General features: G+C 43.2%; 1 protein-coding gene across 2 annotated transcripts in view; it reads left to right on the top strand.

Annotated features, from left to right (window-relative positions):
* The window catches only part of LOC308513274 (antigen WC1.1-like), a 40,776-nt gene that overhangs the window by 4,040 nt on the left and 20,972 nt on the right, over positions 1–15,764 (top strand). For both annotated transcript variants that reach the window (XM_081083170.1, XM_081083171.1), the window contains exons 2-3: positions 7,746–7,799; positions 9,996–10,180. In XM_081083170.1, coding sequence (XP_080939296.1) covers positions 10,132–10,180 — 49 coding nt within the window. In that variant the 5' untranslated portion in view covers positions 7,746–7,799; positions 9,996–10,131. The remainder of the gene's footprint in view (positions 1–7,745; positions 7,800–9,995; positions 10,181–15,764) is intronic.

The following is a 15,764-nucleotide window of genomic DNA, read 5'->3' as shown; positions in this document are numbered from 1 at the left end:
CTGAAATAAAGAATATTATACAGACTCCCGACAGCAGAACAGAGGAGCGCAAGAATCAAGTCAATGATTTGAAATGCGAGGAAGCAAAAAACACCCAACCGGAAAAGCAAAATGAAAAAAGAATCCAAAAATGCGAGGATAGTGTAAGGAGCCTCTGGGACAGCTTCAGGCGTACCAACATCAGAATTATAGGGATGCCAGAAGATGGGAGAGAGCAAGATATTGAAAACCTATTTGAAGAAATAATGACAGAAAACTTCCCTCACCTGGTGAAAGAAATGGACTTACAGGTCCAAGAAGCGCGGAGAACCCCAAACAAAAGGAATCCAAAGAGGACCACACCAAGATACATCATAATTAAAATGCCAAGAGCAAAAGACAAAGAGAGAATCTTAAAAACAGCAAGAGAAAGAAACTCAGTTACCTACAAGGGAATACCCATACGACTGTCAGCTGATTTCTCAACAAAAACTTTGCAGGCCAGAAGGGAGTGGCAAGAAATATTCAAAGTGATGAATACCAAGAACCTACAACCAAGATTACTTTATCCAGCAAAGCTATCATTCAGAATTGAAGGTCAGATAAAGAGCTTCACAGATAAGGAAAAGCTAAAGGAGTTCATCACCACCAAACCAGGATTATATGAAATGCTGAAAGGTATCCTTTAAGAAGAGGAAGAAGAAGAAAAAGGTAAAGATACAAATTATGAACAACAAATATGCATCTATCAACAAGTGAATCTAAGAATCAAGTGAATAAATAATCCGATGAACAGAATGAACTGGTGATTATAATAGAATCAGGGACATAGAAAGGGAATGGACTGACTATTCTTGGGGGGGAAAGGGGTGTGGGAGATGCGGGAAGAGACTGGACAAAAATCGTGCACCTATGGATGAGGACAGTGGGTGGGGAGTGAGGGCGGAGGGTGGGGCGGGAACTGGGAGGAGGGGAGTTATGGGGGGGAAAAAGAGGAACAAATGTAATAATCTGAACAATAAAGATTTAATTAAAAAAAAAAAGAATTTGCAAAGGAAATATATTAGACTTGGTTCCATGGCACTTGGTCCCTTTAAGCAGATTATGTATATTAAAGAGATCATGATATCAAGAGAGAAGGATTTTTGCAAAGGAGGATTTGGGCACCTTTTGTGCCTGAGCGCTGAAGTGAGAATAGATACAATGTTAAGGTTCTATGCATACTTTGTGGTGACAGCAAAGACAAAAGAAAAAAAAAATACATGGAGGGTGAGCTGGAGTAAGAAGATTGTGTTGTCAACCTGTTGGCTGGAGTACAAAGATTCTATATGCTTTTGAAATAGCATCAAATAAACCTGAAGGGAAGAAAAGCAGTGAGTTTGAAACTTGGCTTAACAGACAGCTTCTTTTTTATTTTTTGTATGCCTGCCAAGTGGATGAAGGGACAGCTCCTAATAGTGCTCCTATTGACTGTTATGGGTTCACTCAGCGAGATAGACCATCGACTCAGGATTTAAATTTAAGAGCCTTTATTAAGCTGGCCAGTGACTACAGTTACAGCACCCTGCCAGAACAGAGGCCGAACTGCAGCCCAGACTACAGGAGTTACATTTTATTATTAAATTTTGTGGAGGCCCAGAGAAAAATGTGTCTTTCAAATTCATATGGAGGAAACTCTCTTTATTTATACTTTTTCCAGTCTTCTGTCTCCCAAGTTTGGAATGAGACTTCCAGGCCTTCTGAGAAAGAAGGCCTGCGTGCTGGGAAGGGGCCATGAGACCATGTCTCAAGGCCTGGCCTGATGTCAGTACCTTACTATCTATGTGTTTTAGGAACAGACAGCACAGCATGACCCGTCTGGCCAAAGCACCAGATATGCAGCCCAGCACATTGACAATGGAAGGTATCAGTGAGTCAGCTTGACTGAGTTCATTTCACTCTTAGTCTGCCAGCTGTAGAGAAGTAGCATTTTTCTTTCATTAGGTAGACTTCCATTGGTTATCTATTTTTTTCCCCTTTCTGGTCAGATTGTACAGATTCTAGAGCTGTCTTTATCCTCTGGAATGGTTTCTGTCTCCACGTGAGAGTTTCATGTGTTTTCTCCCTTTTTTGAGGCTCCTCCTGCCTGGAACTTTCTGACTCTCCATTCCCATCACTGCACCAAAGCATTTGTCTATGGGAAGTCATGAATCACAGAGAAAAATGAACATAGTAGTAACAAAGTAGATCGCTTTTTGTGGTAGCTTCCCTGTCCCTCTTGCTCTGGTTCACCAGTCCTAATAAGTTCAACAACATCAGCCTAGTTATTTCAAACTTTAGGCACCCCGCCCTCCCCCCCACCCCCCCGCCATGACTGGCTGTAGATATTTTACCCCAGTCAACTCAAATACATCTTTTGATAATCTAATCTTTAATTCTGTGAGACCAGTCAGGAGCCGAAAACGAGGATTACATGCTTTATCAGGGGAGAGAGACCTGCCGGGCTGTCTCAAAACGGGAGGACAGCAACACGTGCAGAGGTGAACACGTGTTGAGGGGAGGCATGGGAAGGAATGGGGGCTTAGTGTACTTGGTGTGTGCTGATTGGTGGCTTAAGCAGTGGTTCTCAACCTTCCTAATGCTGCGATCCTTTAATACAGTTCCTCATGTTGTGGTGACCTCCAATTTTATTGTTACAAATTGAACATAATTAAAGCATAGTGATTAATCACAGAAACAATATGTAATTATATATGTGTTTTCCGATAGTCTTAGGTGACCCCTGTGAAAGGGTCGTTCGACCCCCAAAGGGGTCGCAACCCACAGGTTGAGAACCGCTGGCTTAATGTATGGTCCATATAGGAACAAGGGCTTAGGGTATTTGGCAGATGTGGATTGGTGGTTCAATGTATAGTCCATATAAGGTACATGGTTAGTCACTCAGATATTTCCGGGCTGCAGGTCATACTCTGCCCACCAGTTGGGGGGAAGGGAGGATCTATCAAATTCTTTCTCCAATTCTTAATGTGTTCTATCTCAAGCAGAGCAAGAGATCTAAGGGAGTACAGATATTGAACAGCTGAAGGATAGGTATGGTCAAAATAAGAGTGAGAAATAGAACAATAGAATTTCAATATGTAGAAATTCAGAAAAGGAGTTGTTACCATGAATGACAGGGTCTAGGGAAGGGCAGTGGGTGTGAGTTGATGGTCTTGAACTTCTTGGTAAACTCCAACTCCATCAAGTATCAGCTTAAATATCCCTTCCTAAAAGAAGCTTCCCTTGGCTGGGTTCAACCTTCTTGAAATTCCTCTTCATATAATAAACATGGTATTTTTTCTTTTTTTAAAAAATATATTTTTATTGATTTCATAGAGGAAGGGAGAGGGAGAGAAAGATAGAAACATCAATTATGAGATAGAATCATTGATTAGCTGCCTCCTGCACATCTCTCACTGGGGACTGAGCTGGCAACCAGGGCATGTACCCCTGACCGGAATTGAACCCAGGACCTTTCAGTCCACAGGCTGACGCTCTATCCACTGAGCAAAACTTGCTAGGGCGGTATTTTTTCTTTATAGCCCTTTCATATATGTTGTTAAACAATTATATATATATGTCTTTTTCCAGCAGCTCACTGTCCCATGAGCCCAGGGACAGAGTCTGTCTTGCTCACTGTTTTATTCCCAGTCACAGCACAGTGCCTAAAGGCAGTGGTGTAGAGTAAATGCTTAGTAAATGCTAGCTGATGGTGTGTTATATGCTATGTCTGGTAACTCATGAATTTTACCTCAGTAAAATTTACATCATAAGATATAAATTTCTATCTTCCCTTGTTCCTTTCTCTGGTGTGACTCACAGTAAAACCATTAATTATGAAAAGAGAATGAGTACATATATTAGGGATAGCAAGGATAAGATGGACTTTGGGCTAAACTTTATGCTACACCAAGCTATGAATTCAGAAAGATTCCAAAAGGGTGGGAGGGTGGATCCAGGAAGAAAAATGGTGCAAGTAGATCAGCCAATTGGCTGATGCACTTTCTGACCCCTGAGCACCATCCTGGCTCTCAGGGCAGGACTGCTGGCCCTGGGCAGCTGCACAACAAGGAGGAGATCTGGTCGGTAAATACCCTGGAGATTACAGCCCCTTCTTATCCCTGAGACAGAGAATTTAGTCCCAGGTGACTTGTGTGGGCTGGACAGAGTGGTCTTAGGGGCTAAGAAAGATCTCTGATGAGAGAAAGTTAGATCCTGTCGAAGACCCATTGTAATTATGAGCGCCTCTGTTCCAAGTCCCCAGTCTCCAGATCACTAGGAAAAGGGAGAAAGACCAATAATCACACCTCCTCAACTTGGCGCTTCCCCTCTCACCCCGCCACATTCACCTGTGAATTCCTATGCTGAGGTCCTCATTTTCTGCTGGCCTGAGAAGTGGTCTCATATTTCAAGCCTTCTTGTGGTTCTCTGCTTCAGGCATGAGCTCAGTCACAGGGAAGAACAACGTTTGATTACAACAAAGACGTCCTCGCATGGGCCAAAGGGTAACTGATTGCAGCACCACGAACCCTGAAAGATCTCAGTCTGCAGAGATCAGCCAAGACTGTTGGTGGAGAGTGGCTTTTTGATGCAACTTTTCTACCCCAGCCGTGATCATGGGGCCTAGTTCTCAGGGACCTAAGGAAACATGATGTCAAAGGGCCATGCTGCTCATATAAGGAGATAGTGAAGATTCAGAATCTAATTGGTGTTTGAGCTTCAGAAGGTGGCAGATGAAGTCTCTGATAGCATCTGAAATGGCAAAAGCTCTCTCTATTGGCTATCAGTAGGGAGGATGTGAGTGCATGTGTGTGTATATACCCCTCCCATTGTTGAAGACCTTCGTCGGTACCCTGATGCCTCCGCACGGGGTTATTTCGCAGCTGGGACTGTGATTTTGATGGCACAGGAGTTAGGATGACTTTGAATGGACATCTCTCTCCTCAGGGACTCTGTTTTCTCCTCAGTACTGTGCTGCATTCTCAAGGTAAGAGTTACCTCTTTCCTGGGATCAACAGTGAGTTGACACCTTGGCAAAGGGAAAGGTCCCAGGAGTTATGGAGCTAAAGCCTTAAGGTGTAAACCATGTTTTTTGACCAAAAGAGAACCACGATGATTATAAATATTGGTTCTTCTCCTATGGGGTTTCAATTGGTCATAGTGGCAGGTTTTTTGTTTTTTTTTCAAAGACTACTAGATTTAAACAAAATATGTATTTTTATTGATTTCAGAGAGGAATGGAGAGGGAGAGAGATAGGAACATCAATGATGAGAATCATTTGATCGGCTGCCTCCTGCACTCCCCCTACTGGGAATCGATCCCACAACCTGGGCCTGCGCCCCTTGACTGGAATCAAACCTGGGACCCTTCAGTCTGCAGGCCAACGCTTTATCCATTGAGCCAAACCGGCTAGGGCAGTGGCAGGTTTTTCAAAGAAATGATAGTTGCAGACTAAGGTGAGTCGATTTTAGTCCTCTCCCATGCCTCCTTGTTTTTAAGGAGTATCTGTTTTGTTCCAGTGGCTCCCAGTGTCTGGGAAGGACCAGAGATGGACTCAGCTGGGCCTCCGGGCTGTTCCTCCCACACTGCATTTGCTTGCTTTGGAGAGGGCTGCCCGTGAGAATTTCTATGTTTTATGTATTTATGAGAGAGGGAGGGAGAGAGAGAGAGAGAGAGAGAGAGAGAGAGAGAGAGAGAGAGAGAGGTGGATGTGAGTGTGTGGTGGATGTGATGGATGTGTGAGAGGAACATAGCAGCCGAGAAGTGACTGAGTCAGTTGGTGTGTGGAATACACAGTGCCCACACTGTTGGGGTGTCACGTAAACTGTACGTAACCAGATCACAGATAATCTTGCACCTGCTTTCTTTCTTTCTGGCTGCTCTCCTTCAATCTTACAGTCTCCTCTCTGCTTGACTACAGTGTTTGCCCAGGACTAGGCTCTGTGAGAGAATTTGCTTCCTGACTCACCTATTCCTATCAGGTGTCTGCTGTAGAACAGAGGACTCTGCAGCCAGGAGAGGGGATCTCTTGCTTAGAGATACCCAGCATCAGTTATGTATAATTTCCCGAGTTCCTGCCCCAGTTCTTGTGAATTGTTCCCTGACTTGTTGAGGTTCACACACACTCCCTAGGATGTGTTATGAATTCTATATGGTGCATTTTCTCTCTCATGGGTTCTTTTGTCCCTCCCTGCAAACTGGCTTCCACTGAGCCAGAGGACTGCAGGCATCAGGGATAGGGTTGCAGCAAATCTAGCCTTCAGCCTGGGTACTGATCCAGGTTGAGATGGTGCACAGCTCTGTCTCCTCTCAATGCTCATTGTCTTCCTCCTAGAGTTCAGTCTCTCAGTCCCATAACTCTCCTGGGGAAACCTCATCCCTTTAAGTTTCTGCTCCTTGAGTGTTGGCCAGATGCTAGTGAAGATTCTTCTCTTGATGGCTCTGAAGTGGAGAGGTAGGTTTTGGTCCCATATAGAGGAGAGACAATGGGTGTTTCAATAAAAGGACACCTCTTATTATGAGAAAAACTATAGGAAATTTACTTAGTTACTTAAGAAGCAAGAAAATTTAAAAAATACATTTTATTGATTCTTTACAGAGAGGAAGGGAGAGGGATAGAGAGTTAGAAACATTGATGAGAGAGAAACATCGATCAGCTGCCTCCTGCACACTCCCCACTGGGTATGTGCCCGCAACCAAGGTACATGCCCTTGACTGGAATCGAACCTGGGACCCTTGAGTCAGCAGGCCGACACTCTATCCACTGAGCCAAACCGGTTAGGGCAGCAAGAACATTTTTCCAAGGCAAGCAGCTATCCTACTAGAAATTTATTCTTCAACTTCATATGACATTGGACTTGCTCCTTGTAAAACAGTAGTCCTGGCCTTTTTGAGCATTTGATGATTTCTGAGCTGGGTATACATTACAGGAGTCTCCACAGTGAAATCCATGATGGGCATTGGCAAGAAATTATGCCTTCAAATACACTTTATGCCATAATACACAAAAACATAAACTCCCAAAGACTGGGTAATTTGGTTATTTGGTTTACATTATTTGGTAATCTGTTTTTTAAAATTGACAATATGTTTTTCACATCTTTCTAGACCATTAACTATTCTTCTTTTCTACACTAAAACATTTTATTCTATTACAAAATATATAATATTACAAGGATAATTTGGAAAATTTAATTATTTTCAATCATTTATTTATATGACCAACATGCAATATATTCACGTGATCACTTGTGTGGGTATTTAGTTGTTTTCATTTTTGAAGTTATGAAAAGAAGTTGTTCAACTTCCTTGTATTTACATATAAGGGCTCTCCATGATTATTTTTTCTCAATAACATTTTAAAAGTGAAATTGCTGTTCTCTAGGCTCTGAATACCTTTAAGGCTTTTGATACATAGAGATTAATTGCCCACCAGAAATGTTTGCACTAAATTTTATTCCCAATAATGTTGGATGAGAATATTAGTTTTCACATACCTTTACCAGCATTGGGTTTTTATCACATTTTAAAATCTTAGCCCAAACTGGGGTATGTTAGGCAAAAACTGGCATATATTCGCTAATTTAATCCTTTATTTGTGAATTACTTGCTCATGACATTTGTACTTTTTATCTTTGGATGTTTGTCATTTTTGTTACAATTTCTATTGGAACTCTTTATACTACTACTACTATACTACTACTACTACTACTACTACTACTACTACAACTGCAACTACCACCACCAGATACTGATACTACATTCACTTATATGAACTCAGAGTGCACAACAATCCTACAAGGTGGAGTATATATATTAATAATACATATTTATTTTTTGACTTGAGCAGATTTTATTTTGCAGTCAAGAATGCAGCAGACAATGTAAGAGTAATTTCTAAACTGAACTCTCAGTGGTGAGGTGACTCTGGTCCAGAACAGGGCTGAAGCAACTGAAAATTTGAGAGGTCCAGGTTTAGGTCTAAGAAGGTGTATGTGGTATATTCACGATGCTGCTTTAAAAATTCTCTCTTTGTCTTTGGTAAAACACAGTTTTAGTAAAATGCAGTTTGCTGCACAGCAATATATAACTAATTGAGGGGTTCCCACCAAAGTGAGAAAACAGCAGGGTGGACAACCTGGAGACTTATATAAGTGGCTTAATTGCTTCATCCAAATAAGACTTCTTCCTGAGTGACCAATTCTGTAACCTTGATGCTACCTGAAATAGGGACCTAAACCCTCTCTATCTTTTCATATCTGTTTCTCATTCAGTACCTTAGATTCCTGCTTTGCTGAGGCCCTAGAATCATCTCCATTAGCTTTGAATTGGATCACCAAAATGAGAATTTTTTGTTCTTATAATCTAATCAGGACTCAGTCCCTGGGGTATCCATTCTCACTGCTCAGGTCTCTGCTTGGGTCCATATGCTTTCATTCTGGAAAAATAGAAGTGGTGCATCAAAAAGGGAAACATCTGGAAAGATGCTGAATTTGAAAAGAATCCTTATGTATTAGTCTGCTCAGGTGGGCTGCCATAGCAAAATACTGCAGACTATATGGCAACAAATTACTGCCAAACATGGCAGCTTAGTGAGCAAGAATCTAGTATCTACTATCTCATAATTTCTGTGGGCTAGGAATCTGGGCATGGCTTATCTGGGTCCTCTGACTTATGCTCTCTCACAAGGCTACAATCATCTTAAGGGTCATCTGGGAGTGAATACTACCAAACTTATTCACCTAGTTAATTGGCAGCATTTGGACCAGCAGTTCTCAACCTGTGGGTCTCGACCATCGGGAAACACATATAGCATATCAGATATTTACATTACGATTCATAACAGTAGCAAAATTACAGTTATGAAGTAGCAATGAAAATAATTTTATGGTTGGGGGTCACCACAACATGAGGAACCGTATTAAAGGGTCGTGGCATTAGGAAGGTTGAGAACCACTGATTTAGACCTTGGTGGACAGTGTAATAGAACCTCAGTCCCTTGCTGGCTATTGGCTGGAAGCCTCCCTCAGTTCTTTGTCATGTAGGTTTCTCCATACACAGCTCACAATATGGCAGCTGGCTTCATTGCAGCAAGCAAATAAGAGAGTAAAATAGATCAAAAAGAGAGAAACCAGAGTCCTCTTGAAACCAATTTCTTAAGTGACAGCTGATCGCTTTTGCCAAATTCCACTTGTTGGATGCATGTTACTGGGTTCATCCCACAATCAAGTGTGAGGAAGATTATGTGAGGATGTGAATGCAAGGAAATAGGAATAATCAGGACGTTTTAGAGGCTGCTTAACACACTCCTCTGTTCCAAAGCTAGATGAGAGCGTTTTCTGTGGGCCAGAGGGGAGAGAATATTCCTCCACTGGTCTGGTGGGCCATTAACTGTAACTGAGATGGTGAACTTTGGCCCCTACCAGCCTTAGGCATTATCTATTGAGACAACAGCATCCTGATCCTCTAAAGGCCTATCCTCAGTGGGGTGCCTGGAGCTGGATCTTACTAGCTGGTGAGAAATAATTGTGTGCATCTCTTTCCAACTCTGCACTTAGTGATGCCGCGTTGATAGCTTAAAACTGGTCACAGTGGGAATACAGGGTTGGGCAAAAGTATGTTCATAGTTGTGAAACAGTTTATTCTCGTATTATTATTTATTATCTATGATATTATTTTCCATATGAACAACTGTAAACCTACTTTTGTCCCACCCTGTATTTACACCACAGAAATAAACAAATGCTATACAGAGATATTTTTGAAACCCTAGATAACTATTTTTTTCTTCTGAGTAATTCTACTTTTACTTATTACAGTTTAGTTGTAATTTTGATGTGGTCATGGGAGGTGGTGAGAATAGTGTTTACACACCCTGCCATCTTGACCTTTGGAACTCTCCCAGAGATCTAGGTTTTTAATACTAAACACACACCACTGTATGGTCTCCTAAAATCTCTGCTGTGTCATGTGTTCTGTGCCCACGTCTCTCTTGCAGCTGCAGACCTGAGGCTGACGAGTGGAGGCCACCGCTGTGAGGGGAGAGTAGAAGTGAAGTACCAAGGAATATGGGGCACAGTGAATGATTTTGACTGGAACCTGGAGGATGCAGCTGTGGTGTGCAGACAGCTGGAATGTGGAGTTGCTGTTGCTGTTTCCAGAGGGGTTTATTTCGGATCAGGGGTAGGGCCCATTTGGCATTCATATCTTATTTGCAAAGGGACAGAATTGAAAATCAATGACTGTATTCGTTCTATGGTTCGAAACTATCATGAACTTGACTATTCCCATACCTTGGATGTTGGAGTTGCCTGCTCAGGTAAGCCTGTTTGTCTGGCAGGGGATCCCCAGCAGGAATAGCCTCAGTCTCATTCTAAGGATCACAGCCTTTACTAGCAGAGCATTCATGGGAGAAGGTTCCAGTTATAGAGTGATTCCTAGAGCATTAGTATTCAAAGAAGCATGTTTAGCCCTGGACAGTAAATAGTCCATACCTACGGATCACAGAGCTTTTCATCCCTGTGGTGTGTCATGAGAAATAGGGAGGTGGGATCAAAAGTTTCCTATAGGTACAACTACTGGGTTGTACCTGTATGAATTTGTTTGATCATAGTAGCTATTTGTAATCTTTCATGAGATGGTCAATCAGGTGTAGCCACAAGAGGGGACATGAAAGAGGCACAGGAAAACAAAGTTTTTATACTTACAAGTCCTAGAGAGACAGAGTCACTTACTTCCATAAGGGGGTCACATGGGAAAATACCAAGGAAATAGGCTCAACAAGCAGGTTGCGGGGGGGGGGGGGGGGGAAAGAGAGAGACAGAGAGAGAGAGAGAGAGAGAGAGAGAGAGAGAGATCAATGTGAGAGAGACACATTGATTGGTTGCCTCCCCAACATGCCCCATCCCGGGTTGGGCTTGAACCTGCCACCCAGGAACCTGCCCTTGACTGGGAAATCGAGCCTGAGACCCTGCAGTGCACTGGCCAATGATCTAACCACTGAGAACACTGGCCAGGACGACTCTGTTGATATTTTTTATTGTGTATTTGCTTTTTATTTCATTGATTTCTGTTCTTAGTGTTCATTCTTTTTTAAAAATTTTATATTATTATAAATGTGTGGCAGATAAAAATTGGGAGAAATAAAATATATTTTTATTGATTTCAGAGAGGAAGGAAGAGGGAGAGAGAGATAGAAACATCAATGATGAGAGAGAATCATTGATTGGCTGCCTCCTGTACACCCCCCACTGGGGATCGAGCCTGCAACCCAGGCATATCCCTGGACTGGGAATTGAACCATGACCTCATGGTTCATAGATCAACACTCAACCACTGAGCCATGTGAGCTGGGCAGTGTTCATTCTTTTTGGATAATAATTTGCTGTTATTTTTGTAGAGTCTTGAAATGGCATCATAGATCATTTGCCTTTAGTTTTTATATTCTATTCTAATGTATACATCAAGGAAGCATTAAGGCTATACATTTTCTTCTCAGAACCTCTTTAGCTGTATCCTGCTAATTTTAATATTACATATTTTCTTTTCTATCTTATCATCATAAAATGTTTATTATTTCTCTCTGAATAAATTCTGTCTTACTTTATCTGATATTAACTTATATATTACAGCTTTCTTTGATTAGTGTTTGCAAGGTATATCTTTTTTTGATTCTGTTTATAGTTCATGTGTGTATTTTTGTAGACAGCATATGGTTATGCCTTTTGCACAGTCTGATCATCTTGCTTTTATTTGGAGAAATTAAATTATTTAATTTTAATGTAATTATTTCATGATTTGCTTTAAGTCTACTAGCTTGCTATTCTGTTTTTTTTTATTCCTATATTAATCTTTATTTGAGTTTTTTTAGAACTATTTTATTAACTGTATTGGTCTACTAACTATTTCCCTTTTTAAAGAGTTTATCATAATGTTGAAATTATTACTTTTTGATCACTTTTTACCTTCAAATGATATTATAAAAGTTAACATATAAGATCTTAAAGCCGTATACTTGTTTTCTTATTTTTGACATTTGTGCCAGTAATGTAATACATTTTACTTATAAATATCCTATGTAATAAAAGCCTAGGTGGTGTCGTGCAATGCCCTTGCATAATGTTGTCACAAGATGGCCACCACAAGATGGCCACCACAAAGATGGCCAACAGGGGAGGGCAGTTGTGGGTGATCGGCTGGCAGGTGAGGGCAGTTGGGGGCAAACAGGCCAGCAGGGGAGGGCAGTTGAGGGTGATCAGGCCAGCAGGGGAGCAGTTAGGTGTCAATCAGGCTGTCAGGGTAGTGGTTAGGGGGCAGGCAGGCAGGCAGGCAGGCGAGCTTTAGGAGCCAGAAGTCCTGGATTGTGAGAGGGATGTCCAACTGCCAGTTTAGGCCTGATCCTTAGGGGTCCCAGATTGGAGAGGGTGCAGGCTGGGTTGAGGGACCCCCCCCCCCCACATGAATTTCATGCACTGGACTGCCGGGAGCCGGTCCATCCTTGCTGTTTCAAAGGACCTGGAATATATGGCATACTGTTCTTAATATGTTTGCTCCCCTTAGCGCTGTGTGTTTTAACCAAGGTCACCTCTCCAAGAAAGGTTGTTTCCCCAGGTAGGAATTTTTCCCTGAAGTCAGGGAGGGGATGCCTCTCCTAGAAAGGTTGTTTCCCCAGGTAGGAATTTTTCCCTGAAGTCAGGGAGGGGATGAAACTCCTTAACTAAGTGCCAGGCGGGTAGTTAATCACTTCAACTACAAACAATCATGCTTAAGCTACATAATCTTTACTCCCTGGAATGGAGATAAGAAACGCCCTAACCTTTGGAATAGAGATTGATAGGATTGGAATCAACTAGTATAAATACAGTTGAAACAAGACAACAGCAGACAGAACTTAGGAGAGAGAGAGAGAGAGAGAGAGACAGAACCTAGGCATAGAACCTACACAGAACGTTCTCTAGGGACAGAAGAACTTCGCTGGAGAGAACATGGCAAAAGATCCTGGACTGAACCTGACTACAGAAATTGGCAAGAGAACCTGACTAGAACCTGGTGACTGAACCTGGCTGGAGAACCTGGACAGAACCTGGCTGGAGAACCTAACGAGGGAACATGGCTACAGAACCTGGCTGGAGAATCTGGAGAACCTAGCAAGAGACCATGGACACAGAACCTGGCTGGAGATCCTAAGCAGAACCTCTCTGGAGATCGAGACCAGAACTTGGCTGGAGATCCTGGCTAGGCTGCTGATCAACTGAACACTGTCTCCGTGTCATTCCTTCTTCGCCGACTCCGTCCACACCTTTGGGGACCCCTGGACCTGCTGGGGTTGGACCCCGGCATCTGGCGCCCGAACAGGGACCCCTAGGTAAGCGCCCCACACTCGGGACGGATAGGACTCCACCGTAGGAAGAGGGTGGATAGTCTTTGCCCCACAATCGGGACGGATCAGACTCCACCATAGGAAGAGGGTGGATAGTCTTCGCCGACTCCGTCCACACCTTTGGGAACTCCTGGAACAGGATTCCCCTAGGTAAGCCCCTCCCCCCCCCCCCCCCCCCCCAATTGAGAACCCCACACTGGGGACGGATAGGACTCCACCAGGGTACTGCAGACCCCCCTACAGAGAATAAGTAGGGTAAGAAGGTGGATAGTACAGAACTCAGATTGAGAAGATGTGCCATACTGAGTCCAAAGAAAGAAGACTCTGTATTGATTCTTAGATTGAGAAGATGTGCCATACTGAGTCCAAAGAAAGAAGACTCTGTATTGATTCTTAGATTGAGAAGATGTGCCATACTGAGTCCAAAGAAAGAAGACTCTGTATTGATTCTTAGATTAAGAAGATGTGCCATACTGAGTCTAAAGAAATAAGACTCTGTATTGATCTTTTAACACATATGCTTGCTAGCAGAGGAATTAAGGTTACTCCTAGTCAGACAGAACGTTTTATACAATAAGTATGTCCATGCTTTTCTGAGGAAGGAAAGGTAAATGTAAAGGCATGGGAGGAGGTAGGCCCAAGGAGCCTTATCCTTAACCCCACTGTAGCCTTTCCACCCTGGGAAAGTGCAGGATTGGCAAGTTCTCCCTGGGGTGATAGATCAGGCCTCAGGTAATAGTGGAAAGTGCCAATCCTACTCTTAAAATGGATACAAGAGAGCATTTCAGGTTTTTCTTCTTAATGCCTGCTTTTAAAAAATAAAAAAGGGGGAATTTGCCGGGAGCCGGTCCATCCTTGCTGTTTCAAAGGACCTGGAATATATGGCATACTGTTCTTAATATGTTTGCTCCCCTTAGCGCTGTGTGTTTTAACCAAGGTCACCTCTCCAAGAAAGGTTGTTTCCCCAGGTAGGAATTTTTCCCTGAAGTCAGGGAGGGGATGCCTCTCCTAGAAAGGTTGTTTCCCCAGGTAGGAATTTTTCCCTGAAGTCAGGGAGGGGATGAAACTCCTTAACTAAGTGCCAGGCGGGTAGTTAATCACTTCAACTACAAACAATCATGCTTAAGCTACATAATCTTTACTCCCTGGAATGGAGATAAGAAACGCCCTAACCTTTGGAATAGAGATTGATAGGATTGGAATCAACTGGTATAAATACAGTTGAAACAAGACAACAGCAGACAGAACTTAGAGAGAGAGAGAGAGAGAGACAGAACCTAGGCATAGAACCTACACAGAACGTTCTCTAGGGACAGAAGAACTTCGCTGGAGAGAACATGGCAAAAGATCCTGGACTGAACCTGACTACAGAAATTGGCAAGAGAACCTGACTAGAACCTGGTGACTGAACCTGGCTGGAGAACCTGGACAGAACCTGGCTGGAGAACCTAACGAGGGAACATGGCTACAGAACCTGGCTGGAGAATCTGGAGAATCTGGAGAACCTAGCAAGAGACCATGGACACAGAACCTGGCTGGAGATCCTAAGCAGAACCTCTCTGGAGATCGAGACCAGAACTTGGCTGGAGATCCTGGCTAGGCTGCTGATCAACTGAACACTGTCTCCGTGTCATTCCTTCTTCGCCGACTCCGTCCACACCTTTGGGGACCCCTGGACCTGCTGGGGTTGGACCCCGGCATCTGGCGCCCGAACAGGGACCCCTAGGTAAGCGCCCCACACTCGGGACGGATAGGACTCCACCGTAGGAAGAGGGTGGATAGTCTTTGCCCCACAATCGGGACGGATCAGACTCCACCATAGGAAGAGGGTGGATAGTCTTCGCCGACTCCGTCCACACCTTTGGGAACTCCTGGAACAGGATTCCCCTAGGTAAGCCCCTCCCCCCCCCCCCCCATTGAGAACCCCACACTGGGGACGGATAGGACTCCACCAGGGTACTGCAGACCCCCCTACAGAGAATAAGTAGGGTAAGAAGGTGGATAGTACAGAACTCAGATTGAGAAGATGTGCCATACTGAGTCCAAAGAAAGAAGACTCTGTATTGATTCTTAGATTGAGAAGATGTGCCATACTGAGTCCAAAGAAAGAAGACTCTGTATTGATTCTTAGATTAAGAAGATGTGCCATACTGAGTCTAAAGAAATAAGACTCTGTATTGATCTTTTAACACATATGCTTGCTAGCAGAGGAATTAAGGTTACTCCTAGTCAGACAGAACGTTTTATACAATAAGTATGTCCATGCTTTTCTGAGGAAGGAAAGGTAAATGTAAAGGCATGGGAGGAGGTAGGCCCAAGGAGCCTTATCCTTAACCCCACTGTAGCCTTTCCACCCTGGGAAAGTGCAGGATTGGCAAGTTCTCCCTG

The sequence above is a fragment of the Myotis nattereri genome (assembly GCF_964212035.1).
Source record: "Myotis nattereri genome assembly, chromosome: 2".
NCBI lineage: Eukaryota > Metazoa > Chordata > Mammalia > Chiroptera > Vespertilionidae > Myotis > Myotis nattereri.
This window is presented reverse-complemented; position numbering and strand designations above follow the sequence as displayed.